Source organism: Carcharhinus amblyrhynchos, chromosome 2 (genome assembly GCF_965287045.1).
Source record: "Carcharhinus amblyrhynchos chromosome 2, sCarAmb.v2.hapA, whole genome shotgun sequence".
Taxonomy (NCBI): domain Eukaryota; kingdom Metazoa; phylum Chordata; class Chondrichthyes; order Carcharhiniformes; family Carcharhinidae; genus Carcharhinus; species Carcharhinus amblyrhynchos.
In genome coordinates, this window is record NC_137325.1 from 127,785,537 (window position 1) to 127,798,965 (window position 13,429).

General features: G+C 41.1%; 1 protein-coding gene across 1 annotated transcript in view; it reads left to right on the forward strand.

Moving 5' to 3' along the window:
- larp4b (La ribonucleoprotein 4B) overlaps positions 1-13,429 on the forward strand; it is a 116,676-nt gene that overhangs the window by 21,433 nt on the left and 81,814 nt on the right. The window contains exon 2 of the mRNA XM_080212633.1: positions 12,970-13,100. Within this exon, the coding sequence (XP_080068759.1) occupies positions 13,020-13,100 (81 nt within the window). The 5' untranslated portion in view covers positions 12,970-13,019. The remainder of the gene's footprint in view (positions 1-12,969; positions 13,101-13,429) is intronic.

Genomic DNA, 13,429 nt, shown 5'->3' on the forward strand with positions numbered 1-13,429 from the left:
TCATCCTGAACCCCAGAGCTAGAATTTGGAGCAATCTCAGGAGTAAAACTGACCAAATTCGGAATTTCTTTTTACAGATTTTAAGTAGGCAGCTTAGGTGATGAAAGTCTTGGCTACTTATTGAGTATGTCTGAACAATAAACAATTTGAGGCATCACAGTGAAGCCTGGTGATCATGTCATTTATTCTAAGTACAGGTACAGAATTCAGCCATGTTTTGCATACCAGAATGCCACAAGCTTCACTGAAGATGAACTCCAGTTAGCCTGAGTATTTGAGGGAATGTTGTCCAGCAGCACGACTGAACACCTGAGACGACAACTGCTTCTCTTGAAGTAGTCACAGCTTAAGACGGTGTCCATTTTTCATGTCCAGTTAAAAGGATAGTGTTTCCAATGCTGCTTTTGTAGTATACTCTTAGCTGCCTCCATTTTGTGTGCTCAGATTCTGAAGTGCGACTTCCTCTGTCCATAAAAATGATTATTTACTTCAGGTAATTTTTGGGAGTGGTTTGGTTTATTTTAATGTGGTGTGGGAGAAAATACCCATCTGGATCACCAAATGCCCTTTTAGGGAAGGAAATAAGCCAGTTCTTTCTTACATGTGACTCCAGCTCCATACCAATCTGGTTGACTAACCAGAGCTTTTATCAAGCAAAGTTTATTTAAGAATATAGTTAACATGTATGGAAAGAAAATTAGCAATAACTTGCATCAATTACAATCAAAACAACAAAGATAATGTATAACCCATAAATGTCTAAAATGTTCCAATCAAACAAAAATTTCCCACAAGTTTAACACAGCAAAGACACGTAATGTTGGAACAGAGTCCTTTGGTTGAATGCTGCAGATCTTGGCACGTAGACAAGTTTGGAGTCAGAAAAGCTTCTTAGAACGCCAGGGAGCAGCTCTGAGCTATCAACAGCAGACTCTACTTCAGGAAGGCAAGAACTCAGGCTTTCAGCTGATCAGAATTTCCAAAACTAGGGAGCGAAACACTATACTTTTCAGCTTGAAATCCCTTCTAAACTAAACTGTTGCCAGCCACAGCAGAGCATGAAAATCTTAAATTCACTAGGTTGGGGGGAGGGCACTGTTCAAAACTCATGCTGGAGACGGGCGCGTCACGGCGTCCAGTGCTTGATGTTGGGATTGGACATAGCTCGGCACAACATTGAAGGCCGAAGGACCTGTACTGTGCTGTAATGTTTTATGTGCATGACTGCCCTCCTAAATGCAGGGTCATAAAAGATCTGAGTAAAAATAAACCCCATTTAAGTAGCAATAAATGGACTTCCACAGATGATTCAGCAATGAAGGGCTGCAGAGAACATGTTTTTAAAACCTCATTAACATCACAATAGAGAAGGAAAGGAGAGACTGCAGAATATAGTGTTAGTCATGGTTGGGTTGTAGAGAAAGATGGGCTTAGTGTGAGATAGATCCACTCAAAAGTCTGATGGCAGCAGGGGAGAAGCAGTTCTTGAGTCAGTTGGTATGTGTCCTCAGACTTCTGTATCTTTTCCCCAACAGAAGGTGGAAGAGAGGGCGCCTTATTATGCTGCCTGCTTTCCCTAAGCAGGGGAAGGTGTAGACGGTGTCATTGGATGGGAGACTGGTTTGAGGTGAACTGGGCTTTGCTCGTGACCCTTTGTTTCTTGCAGTCTTGGACAGAACAGAAACCATACTAAGCTGTGATACAACCAAGAAGAATGCTTTCTATGGACATCTGTAAAAGTTGGCGAGAGTCATAGGTATTGTGCTAATTTTCCTTACTCTGAGAAGAGGTGTTGGTCGGCTTTCTTAACTTGTGCGTCAGATCGGTATGGGGGGGAACCAGAACAGGGGGTTGGTGATCTAGGCATCCAAAAACTTGAAGCTTTCAATCATTTCCACTTCATCCCCATTGATGTCCTCCACTACGCTTCCTAAAGTCGATGACTATCTTTTTTGTTTTGTTGGCTTTGAGGGTGAGATTATTGTTGCACCAGTTCACCAGATTCTCTGTCTGTTTCCTGTATTCTGTTTCGTCATTGTTTGAGATCTACCCCACTATTGTGTCATTCAGCAACCTTGAAAATCGAGTTGGCAGGGAATTTGGTAACACTGTCATAGATGTATAAGGCATATAGTTAGGGACTGAGGGGACAGCTTTGTGGGGCATCAGTGTTGAGGATGATTGTGCAGGAGGTGTTGTTGCCTATCCTTACTGATTGCAGTATGTTGGTTAGAAGTTCAGGATTCAGTTGCAGGGAGGAGCTGAGCCCCAGGTCAGAGTTTGGAAATGACTTTCATAAGAACAATGGTGTTGAAGGCTGAACTGTAGTCAATAAAAAGCAGTGGGACGTAAGTGTCTTTGTTACATGGATGTTCCAGGGTTGTGTAGGGCTAGGGAGATTGTCTGCTGTGGACCTGTTGCGATGATAGGCGATGTAGTGGATCCAGGCAATCTGGGAGGCCGGAATTGATTTGTGCCATGACTAATCTTATGAAGAAGTTCACAATGATGGATGTCAGAGCCACTGGACAATAGTCATTAAGGCTCACTGCCTGGTTTTTCTTTGGTACCAGGAAGATTGCTGCCTCGAAGCAGGTAGAGACTTACATTATGTAGAGGGAGGTTGAAGATGTTTGCAAATGTTCCCACCAGCTGATCTATGCAGGGCCTGACTGGGTGCCCCATTTGGGCCAGTATCTTTCCTTGGGTTGACTTTCTTGATGGCATGGTGATGTCAGATACGGGTTCCTGTGGGGTGGAGGGCATGCTCTCACTGTCCTCTTACTCAAAATGGGCATAGAATGCATTGAGCTCACTGGTGAGGGCTGCACCCATTGCCAATGATTTTTACATGCCGTCGTCTTGTAGCCTGCCATGTCTTGCAGACCTTGCCATAAGTCATCAGAAGTCCAGTGGCTAGCCTGGGACTTTACTTTGGTCAAGTACTGTCTCTTGACATCGTTGGATCTCCATCGGTCACATCCGGCTTTCTTGTATAGGTCAGGGTCACCTGATTTGAACGCCTCACCTGGATTTCAGCAAGAAGTGAATATCGTTGTTAATCCATGGTTTCCAATTGGGAAACATACAGATTTGCTTCTCTGGCACAGTCTTCTACGCACAAATGAAGTCAGCTGCCGTAGTGTCGTGCCCTTTCAGGTTGGTCGCTGAGTTTTTAAGTAGTGACCAGTCTGCAGACTCTAAGCAGACCTGTAGGAGATCATTCAATTCCTCAGACCAACATTGCATAACTTTCATGACGTTGCATGGATTTTCCCGTTTCAGCTTTTGGTCAGCCGGGAGCAGGAGTACAGCCTTGTGGTCTGATTTGTCAAAGTTTGCGTGGGCAGTAAAGCAAGAAACATGTTTCCATATAGAGATTATATGGATTTTAATGTAGAGATGTGCGATGTAATGCATTTAGGGAGGTGAAACAGTTATAACTAATATACAATAAATGGGAATAGACTCAACAGGGGCACATGAAGTGAGAGGTACACAGGTCCCTAAAGGCAGCAGTTCAAGTAGGCACAGTTGTAAAGAAGGTATATGGAATGCTCTCCTTCATTGGCAAAGGTATAGAATAAAAAAAGTAAGAATATATGTTGGAATTGTATAAAACACTGGTGAGGCCACAACTGGAGAATTGTGCGCAGTTCTGCTCGCCACATTACAGGAAGGACGTAGTCCACTTGGGAGACAGTAAATCATGTCAGCACCAGATTGTTAACCAGAGCTGGAGAATTGCAGCCCACAGAGATTGGGATTATTTTCCTTGGAACAAAGGAGGCTGAGAGGTGACTTGATTTGAGGTGTACAGTGTGATCTTGTCAAGGACCTGAGTAGCTGCAGTAAAACTTCCCTACTTTAAATTCCATTCCCCTTTTCAATAAATGATGGTGTTCCATTTATCTTAATAATTTGCTGTGCCGATTTACCCCGTGTACTGAGTTTGCAATGTCTGACTATTTAAATCTACAGTTTTTTATATTCTTCCTGTCAAAATGGACAAGTTGTATTTTTTCCACAGTGTACTCCACCTGCTAAATTTTTGCCCACTCACTTGGCCTATCTACATCACTTTGTAGTTCCTTGTATCATCTTCACAACTAACCTATTGTTGGATTGGACTTTTGACCCAAGTAACGTTGTAATCACTATTCAAAATTGCAAGATGTGTTTTGAAATCAATTGCTTGTGAAGTATCATTGGGACCAGAGTTGTGTATCTGCTAAGTTTCTCTAATCTTATTTCTATAATTTGTTTAAAGGTGACAAAGTAAGGATAAACCACTTTACTTTGACCCTGATTAAAGAAGCTATACAAATGCAAAATATAGTTGCTATGAAACTGGGCCATGTGTTTGTATGAGGAGGAGTGGGTAATAAACCTTATTTGAATCTATTCGAATGAAATGTTTCATTTGTAAAATCATTGGCATTAAATGTATTAATGATGTATAATAACCTGCCCCTAGATAGCACTGTTAAATCATGTTAAAATATAACCATGCAAAATTTCCAAAATGTTTGCAATTTAGTATGATAAATGTTTTGACATGTTTGAAGCATGAGTATGTAAATGTCTTTCTTTTAATGGACTAGGCAATTTGATTAGTACATGTTGTAATGAAATGTCAACCAATTTCAGGGTTTAGATTTAACATTTGCTAGAATCTTAAATTTTAAAGTAAACTTGATATATATATCTGGTGGCCATCATAACCTCAAGACCTCCCAAAGCACTTGACTCCAATCAAATATTTTTAATGGCACACTCAGCACTGCAGCACACTCGAGTTATTGCACTGATGTGTCAGCCTAATTGTATGCTCAACTCCTGGATGGAGCTAAGGGGAGGTGGGTGTTGGAATAAGGTCTTAATTGCAGTACTTTTTGATTCAAAGATCTGTGCCACTACTGAGCCTAGCTTTATTTTTGTAACCCTTTGCTGAACAGCTCTTGCATGGAGATTGTTTTATGGAGGTGGGGGGGAAGGATGGTGTGGGATGTCTGCATGAGCAGCAAGGTAATGGATTGAAGCTCCCATCTCTGACTTGGGCATTGGCCTTGACTGCTTGAAGTAAGCTGTATTAAAAGTGCCATCATTTTGGATGGCACCTTCTCTGTTGTAACTTGATGAGAATGCTGAACCTCAGACTTGTACACTATTGATGAGGCAACGTATTCTATTTGCTACAGTTTATTTCATGGTGCCTGGACTTGGCAAGTGACTTCCCAATCTGAGTTATCTCCCAGTTCACCATTTTATTATGTTGCCTACTTGATTTTTTTGTTACTGAATTCACTAAAATGTTTTACTTGATCTATCATGATTCTTGAGCAAATTGTTCTGTAGTTGCTTTTCTTCAGGTCACAACTTGGTTGGCAGAGAGGAAACAGTAGGAATTAATGGGTGCTTTTCAAATTGGCAGGCAGCAACGAATGAGGTGCCACAGGGATCAGTGCTGGGATGCCAACTATTCAGAATATACATTAATGATTTGGATGAGGGAACAAAATATAACATCTCAAAGTTTGCAGATGATACCAAGCTGGTGGGAGGTTGAACTGTGAGGAGGATGCAGAGATCCTTCAGAATGATCTGGATGGACCAAGTGGGCAAATCAATGGCAGATGCGGTATAATTTGGATAAATGTGAGGTTATTCACTTTGGAAGCAAAAACAAGAAGGCAGATTACTACTTGACTGTAAATTGGGAGGGGAGTGTGCAGCAGGATTTGGGTGTCCTTGTGGACCAGGTGCAGCAGGCAGTAAAGAAGGCAAATGGCACATTGGCCATGTTGTGAGAGGTTTTGAGTACAGGAGCAGGGATATGTTGTTGCAATTATACAGGACCTTGGTGAGACCACACACAATATTGTGTGCAAATATCCTTCTGAGGAAGGATGCTCTTGAGGAAGTGAAGCGAAGGCTTACCAGGCTGATTCTGGGGATGGCAGGACTGATGAACGAGGAGAGATTGGAGACTTAAAATTCTAACAGGACTGGATGTAGATGCAGGGAAGATTATCCTCAGTGGTGAGGGAGGCCAGAACTGCGAGGGGGGTGGGGGGTGTAGTCTGAGGATTCAGGATGGGCCATTTAGGACAGAGGTGAGGAAACATTTTATCCAAACAGGAGTGAGCCTGTGGAATTCATTACCACAGGAAGTAGTTGATACCAAAATATTGAATGTATTCAAGAGGTGGCTGGATATAGCACTTGGGTGAATGGGATCAAAGACTATGGGAGGAGAAAACAGGGTTAGGTTATTGAGTTGTATGATGAGTCATGATCATGATGAATGGCAGAGCAGGTTCAAAGGGCCAAATCACCCCCTCCTGCTCCTATCTTCTATGTTTCTAATTTGTTCTCTAGTTTAATATCCTGTGAACGAACCTAATGAGGCAGAGAAAGTACATGCTTATATTGGTTTCTATGTTTTTCCTGGATCAGGTCACATAGCTGGTCATCAGGCTATAATTTAGAATGGTGCCACTTTGTATCAAGCAAAGCTGATCAGGTCTCCCCTTCTTACTGCCTACAATAGATGCATTGGAACGATTTGTAGATTGACAGTCAACCTGTTCGGCCATGACCACATCGTGAATGCACCTTCTGTGGTCATCTGGTCCTGGAATGGGGCTCTAACCAGACCTTCTGGTTCAGCCAGGTCACTACCCATTATGTCACAATACCCCCCTTCAATCCATTACATGATGTGTAAATTAGAAACGAACAAGTGGTTCTTTGGGCATTCTATTTTGTGCATCTGTCCAAGCTACCATGACCTTGAATTTCCCGTAAGCCAGTTTATCCAGGATGAAGTTTTTGCCTGTAGTACTTCAAAGAAAGTCCTTGTGCTTTTTGGGAATTTTCTGGGAAAAAAGTAAGTTAATATGTGACACTGAACTAATCTCCTAAGGGAGGCAAGTGTACATTGCCAAACTGGTGTGGGTCCCAAAAATTGAAAATGTAACAATCAAAAATGTTGGCGATCAGTTCAAAGCAGACAAGTTCGTGATGTGCAGAATTTAAAAATAGAACAGAACATAGTGGGGTAGAAAATGCAAACAAATTGCATCATCAAGTACTGATGTGTTTTCATTACCCTTCTTACTGCCTGCATTTCCTCTTAAGCTGCAAGTGGGATGAATTGTTAAGAGTGGAAGTTCCAAAGCCGGTATTATGGAGTTAGGTGCCTAATTGGCAATTGCTTTGCAAAATGCTCACTTCTGTATGCCAAATGAACTCTTCTGTACTTGCTATTTCAACTCCCTTGATGGCTAATCTTTCAGGCTGTATGTTGTTCCAGCAAAGCTCCAGAAACGTTTTCTTTCATGTGTCTTACATCAGCTGTGTCATAACTGGCGAGGTGTCATGCACCCCTGGTCAGTTTATTTTCCTGCTCCTGTCCTAAAGGGAGTTGGGTTTATAATAATGTCTTCCATGTAGGAACATTGACCTCTGTATTTCCACCAGGCTCGTTTTCCTCTATTGCAGCTATTGTAGCATTCTGTTTCATGCATGTCTTTAATTTCTTATGTCTCCTTGTTGTCTTTCACCATTTAATAGTCTCTGGTTTTCCATTTAAGCACTTTAGTAACTATTCTCTCATTGTATAGCTTCAGCTTTCTTTTTATATTTCTTTCTGATTGCTGTTGACCAAAATCTGGCCCTTTTGACAGTGTAGAGCTTCCATAATATTGCACATAATCTCAAATTAAATACTGTACTCTGGGCTCAGACTGGTGCCTTCTGGCCTAGCTGGATTTATCACATCATATTGTGTACTATAATACTGATACTGGTCAGTATGACTCTCATTGTACTAGTGCCAGGAATAGGGAAATAGGTATAATTTGTGTGTAGATTTGCAGTTGCTGAAAGCAGCTAAATCTGTTGTGGGCAAGTTTTTTTTTGCTGTACTAAATGTTGGTCCCTATGGTGCAGAAGGAGGCTATTTGGCCCATCAAGTCTGCACCAAGCGCAGTTCCACCCATTGGGGTAGCCGCTGTGCTATCCCAAATATTTCTTCCTTGGAGCTTTAAAGACTTTAAGCAGTGTTCTTTTGTTCAGCTAATGTTACTGAAGAAAAGTAGTAGCCTTAATGTTTTATTGATTTTAAAACTTGTACACTAATATAATTTGGAAAGACAGTTGAACATTTAGCACTAGTTATAGCATGGTTGACAGAATCAACCATACAATTGTTATTTCGAGGGAACTAAATCCAGTCTGTTTTACCAAAATGACTTTGAGGTACTTCAATTTCAATGGTTTTGAGTGGGGAATAACATGGTCAGTTTTTAATGATTAGGATACTTTAAAATCCAAGCGGTTTTGGCAGGACGACATGAGATTGCAAGTATGATTTGTCTTGGCAGAGGTGGACTTTTCATTTGACCTCTTCTGCCATAAATCTCTACTAGTTCTGATGTGTGGGTTTTTTTGCACAGTGAAGCATACCATTTGTGAAGGTGTTGGTTGTCAGCTGTACTTTGTAGAAATGCAGTTTTACTGAGAGCTATGTTTGTGGTTTCTGGATTATTTCTAATCCAGAAAATGTTGATAAGGTGGATATGCTATGTATTTTCATGGTGCTGGCCCTTACGTTGGATGAGGAAGCATGGCTGTGGTCAGTTTTGTAGCACCATAAATTGTCAAATTTCACTTGCAACAGATATTTTCTCTTCCCCTCCTGGCCACTAACTGCTTTGGCCCATTGGACTGCTATGTTTTTGCGTTGTTAAATCATAGCTAAATCAGTTAAGACTAAATTGGTAATTTTTATATTTGTCCTTCAAAAGTAAAATTAATGGGCATGCATAGACTCAATCAAAGAATTGATGTCACCACAGTTCAGGGAAAAACTGAGTAACCTGTATTTTAGTGAAGTGTTTTATAGAGGACAGGTTTGGCTCAGGTGAGGATAAGATTTTCTTTTATTTGAAATGGGTTGGGGGGAATGTATCTGAATTTAGTTACACATGGCGAGCTAAGGGACTTAATGCCAATTTATCTCTAGCAATTGGTCCTCTTACCTCTGCTTTCTTTATAGCATGAGAAGTTTGTTTTTGTTTTTTGCCCCCCTCAGTAAACATTTTTCATGCCATTTGACCTGGAACTGACTGCTAGTCAATTGCAACCGACCTCAGTTGTGAGCATATTTTATTGCTGTTAGGTTGACCTGCATTCAAGTTAAGTTTTTGAAGTGGAAGAATGCAATTGTGAGTACTTGGTAGTAATACTTAAAACTGTGCTCATCCTTGCCACGTAACTGTCTGTTTTTTCTTTATTGCTTACCTTGGCCAGAAATGTATGTCCTTTGGATGTTCGTATATGGTTTTTGGATATGAAATAGTACACTGCAGAAATTGGCCTATGGCCTATTCTCTTTCAAAGAGCAATCCAGTTATTCCCACTCGCCCCCCTCTCCCATAACCCGCCCATTCTTTTCTCCCAAATATTTATCAGATCCCACCCTTTCTGTAGGCTACCATTCAATCTGATCCACCACCCTAACAGTGCAGTCCAATTCTTAACCACTTGCTGCTTTGGCAAAAGTACCAGAGCTTTACTTTTTAAATCAGCTTAAAGTTGTGCCCTTTAGTTATCAACCTTTCAGCCATTAGAAACAGTTTTTCTTCATTTAATCAAGTCATGATAGATGTGATAACCCCCATGAAGTCCATGGGGAATTACTGATCTCCCTGTGGAGCTTGTTGAGTATGAGTTCCCCTGGTAATAGGGCAGCGGTCTGTCCAGCTGGAACTTCTTTTCCACCCAAGCTATTTAAAAAACAGGCCCAGGCAGGGCTGTGTGTGTACACACCATGCTAATAGTTTATCACAGGATACAAAGAGAAACCTTTGTTCCTTTCCAGCCAGGCTTCCTGATTCATTATTTAATATTTATTTAAATATCTCAACACTTGTATAATCCCCTAAGCCTTCCCTGCCCTTGGGAGAACAACTCCAGCCTCTCCAATCTGTCCAAATCACTCATCCTCCTTCCCAGGAACGGTTCTAACACTTTTTTTTTGTACCCTCTTTGGATGCGATGTTCCAGGGAGGGTTGAACTAGTGTTTTATAGAGGTTTTAGTATTACTGTCTTAAAACCCACAATTTCATAAGTTCCATTAACACTCTTATTAACGTGTCTGAGCACCTTCAGAGAACACAAACGCTTTTGAGCTCAAGCATTATCTTCACCCCATCTCCTGACCATGTCTCTATTCTTGCATCTCTTTCTTTAAAAAAAAATTAGCTTTGTTCCTCCTCCTTCCCACCATAATGCATCATTTCCAACCTGTCTGTCTTCCTTGAAGTCTATTACTATCTTGCTCACCGTTTGCTGTACTAAGTTTCGCCACCTTCAAATTTGAGTTGTGCCCTGTACATCAAATATGGTCCTAGTACTGAACTTTGGGGAACACCGCTGCATACCTCCTTCCAGTCTGGAAAAACAGTCAACTACCACAATTGGTTTCTATTCCTTTGTCTATGTTGTATCTATGCTGTTACCACCCTTTTATCCTATAATCTCCTTAGAATTAGTAATTAGAAAATGGTATAGAAACAGCTCAAGAGGATTTGCAGCCTGCAACAAAAATTGCTGTCATTTGTAATTAACTTTTTGCATTTAACCATTTCTGTTTTGTCTATTCTGTTGGCGCATCTGAAAATACTGTGTGATGGTGGGAGAAATAATCACAGTAATAGTTTAAAATGCACTCCTGCAATCGTGTTTTTCTTCCAGAACTGCAGTGTGATCAATTTAAATTTACTTTGTCTACAGCAACTAAGGATGAGCAATAAGCGCTGGGCATTGCTCGTGGTGCCTATGAAGTAATGAGGCTGCTAGTATAATCCTTTATTTGGAGGGAACTTGATCCTGCAAGTTTATTTGCAAAGGTGGTCTGCCTTTTTCGGCTACTGTGCAGAATCTTGTTAATGTTTTTAGTCTGAAAATTGAAGTTTGTTCCTCTCTGATCTAAAACTGATCAGAATTGAGAAGCTTTAGTGAGTGTATTCAGTAAATCTTTTGCACCTGGAGTGTGTATTTCACAGGTTAGTTTAGAGTGGGGCTTATGCAAGGATTTATGAATTAGAAGGGTTAATAACTGTTGTCAGGTAGGTATAAGTACAGTTCCAACAACTGTTTAACAATTTGCTTTGCAACAGGGCTGTTTGGAGAATCTTAAGTTGTTACAGCATGGCATTTTGCCTGGCGCTCAGGGAAGTGATGAAGGAAGGCTACATTATCAGTAAGTTCTGTTTTTGTGAGAGATATTTTTACTGAGGCCATCTTCCCACAGGTGGATGTTAAAGATCTCATTCCACTCTTCAAAGATGAGCAGGTTGGGAGGATTCCTTGGTGCCTGTGTCAATACTTATCCTTCAACCAACATCACTAAAACAAAATATTTTGACTTTTTTTTAATTTCGTTGTTATGGAATCTTGCTGTGTCCACTGCTGCTTCTATATTATATCTGTGACAACACTTTGAAATATTTTGACAGCCAAAGTCGAACCCTTTCAGTCATCCAGGGGTTGTGAAAGGCACTATATAAATTGAAGTTCTTTTGTCCAGTTTAAGCCTTATCAACATCTTCATCTCTAATGTAGCCATTCTGTTGCTCATTCTCCATACCATTATAATCCTCTTGAGCGCTATAAGGTTCCCTGATAATGGATGGACCCTGCTGAAGCAAATGACACAGAATTACCCCATTGCAACACCTTTTTTTGCTGTTAATTTTGAATGTTTTAAATTTATGACCATATTATCATTTTGCTGACCAGTAAGAACAATCCATTGCTATATACCTCACTGTATTCTTTATAATCTCAAACTTGAATCAAGTCACTCCCCAGTATATTGGTCCAGATCATCCGTCCTTCGGACGGTTATACCCTGGTCAATGTGCTGAGACTGCCCCAAGCAAGGACTGCACGGCAATTGCCTGGGAAGTTTCTCTTTCCATTGGGCAATTATCCCACAATGGGAATCCTCTGAAACTAATTCAAAGTCTGAGACTTTGGTTCTGACTTGTTAGCAAAATTATTATCTAGAAAGAGGTTAGAATGATTAAAACCAATTCTAAACCCTTGGTAACTATACTACTGATATCCCCTGATCCTGTCCCTCAAACCAGGGCAGTGGTTAACACTGCTGCTTCACAGCTCCATGGACCTGCATTCAATTCCCAGCTTGGGTCATTGTCTGTGTGGAGTTGCGGTTTCTCCTCGTGTCTCCGTGCGTTTCCTCTGGGTGCTCCGGTTTCCTCCCACAGTCCAAAGATGTGTGGGTTAGTTGATTGGCCATGCTAAAGTTACCCCTTAATGTCCTGACATGCTTGGGTTAGAGGGATTATTGGGTAAATGTGTAAGGATATGGGGGTAGGGCTTGAGTGGGATTGTAGCCGGTGCAGACCCGATGGGCCCAGTGGCCCCTCTCTGCACTGTAGGGTTTCTATGATTCTAACCCATTCTACCACCTCTTCCACCCATTTACCTTGTCTCGTTGTTTGTCAAAGTGTCAGAAGCATTTAACCTGACTGGAATATGACAACTAAAGCTGCAAAAAGGGGCCATGACTTTCCCACATTAAAAAACCCCAGGCGCAGGCAGTGGCCACCTTTTTCAGCAGATGCAGGTTGAAAGTTTGGGTGAGAAGTGTGATGTTGCAGACCTTGGAAAGAAAATAGGATGGAATAGCAATCCAGTGGTATTTGCCATCACACAAGATTAGGCTCGTTATCTGCGGTCAAAATGTTCCAATTTCACAAACCTTTCCACCAGTTTCTTGCCACTGGTAAGATCTTAATGAACCTGCACTCATCCTCTTTTTTTATATGGAAGTGAGCATGTAAAAAGAAATCCTTGCTAAAATTTGACATGTTCTATTTAAACGTATTTGCAAATATTAGGCAATCGCTCATCTATATTTTGTTCCACAGATTCTTTGACGAGCAAAATTCTCTCTACGGAGCCAAAAAGCAGACGGCTCATGACTTCTGACCAGGACACTAAAGTTGTGGCTGAACCGCAGGTGCAGCAAGTGCAAGAAGTTGTAGACAGTTCACCTCTGGTGAGTTACTAGGAACACATGTTTCTGATTATTCTTCTATTTTAATCACTCAGATCAACATAACTGGTGATAGAAACTGAAACACTAAATGTGTGAGGTCCATCAATGTCTGGATGAAAGGCAGCTCAATGCTTTGGTTATGCAATGTGTTGGGTCAGTTATAAACCTGAAACCTTATTCTGATAATTCTTCTTGACTAGGTTTTATTGCGCAATGAAAATTAGCTGGATTTATGGCTTATTACAGAGTGGTTTTAATTCGACAAATTAATTGGGCAGCAGGTGGCGAAGTGGTTAGCACTTCTGCCTCAGCATCAGGAACCCGAGTTC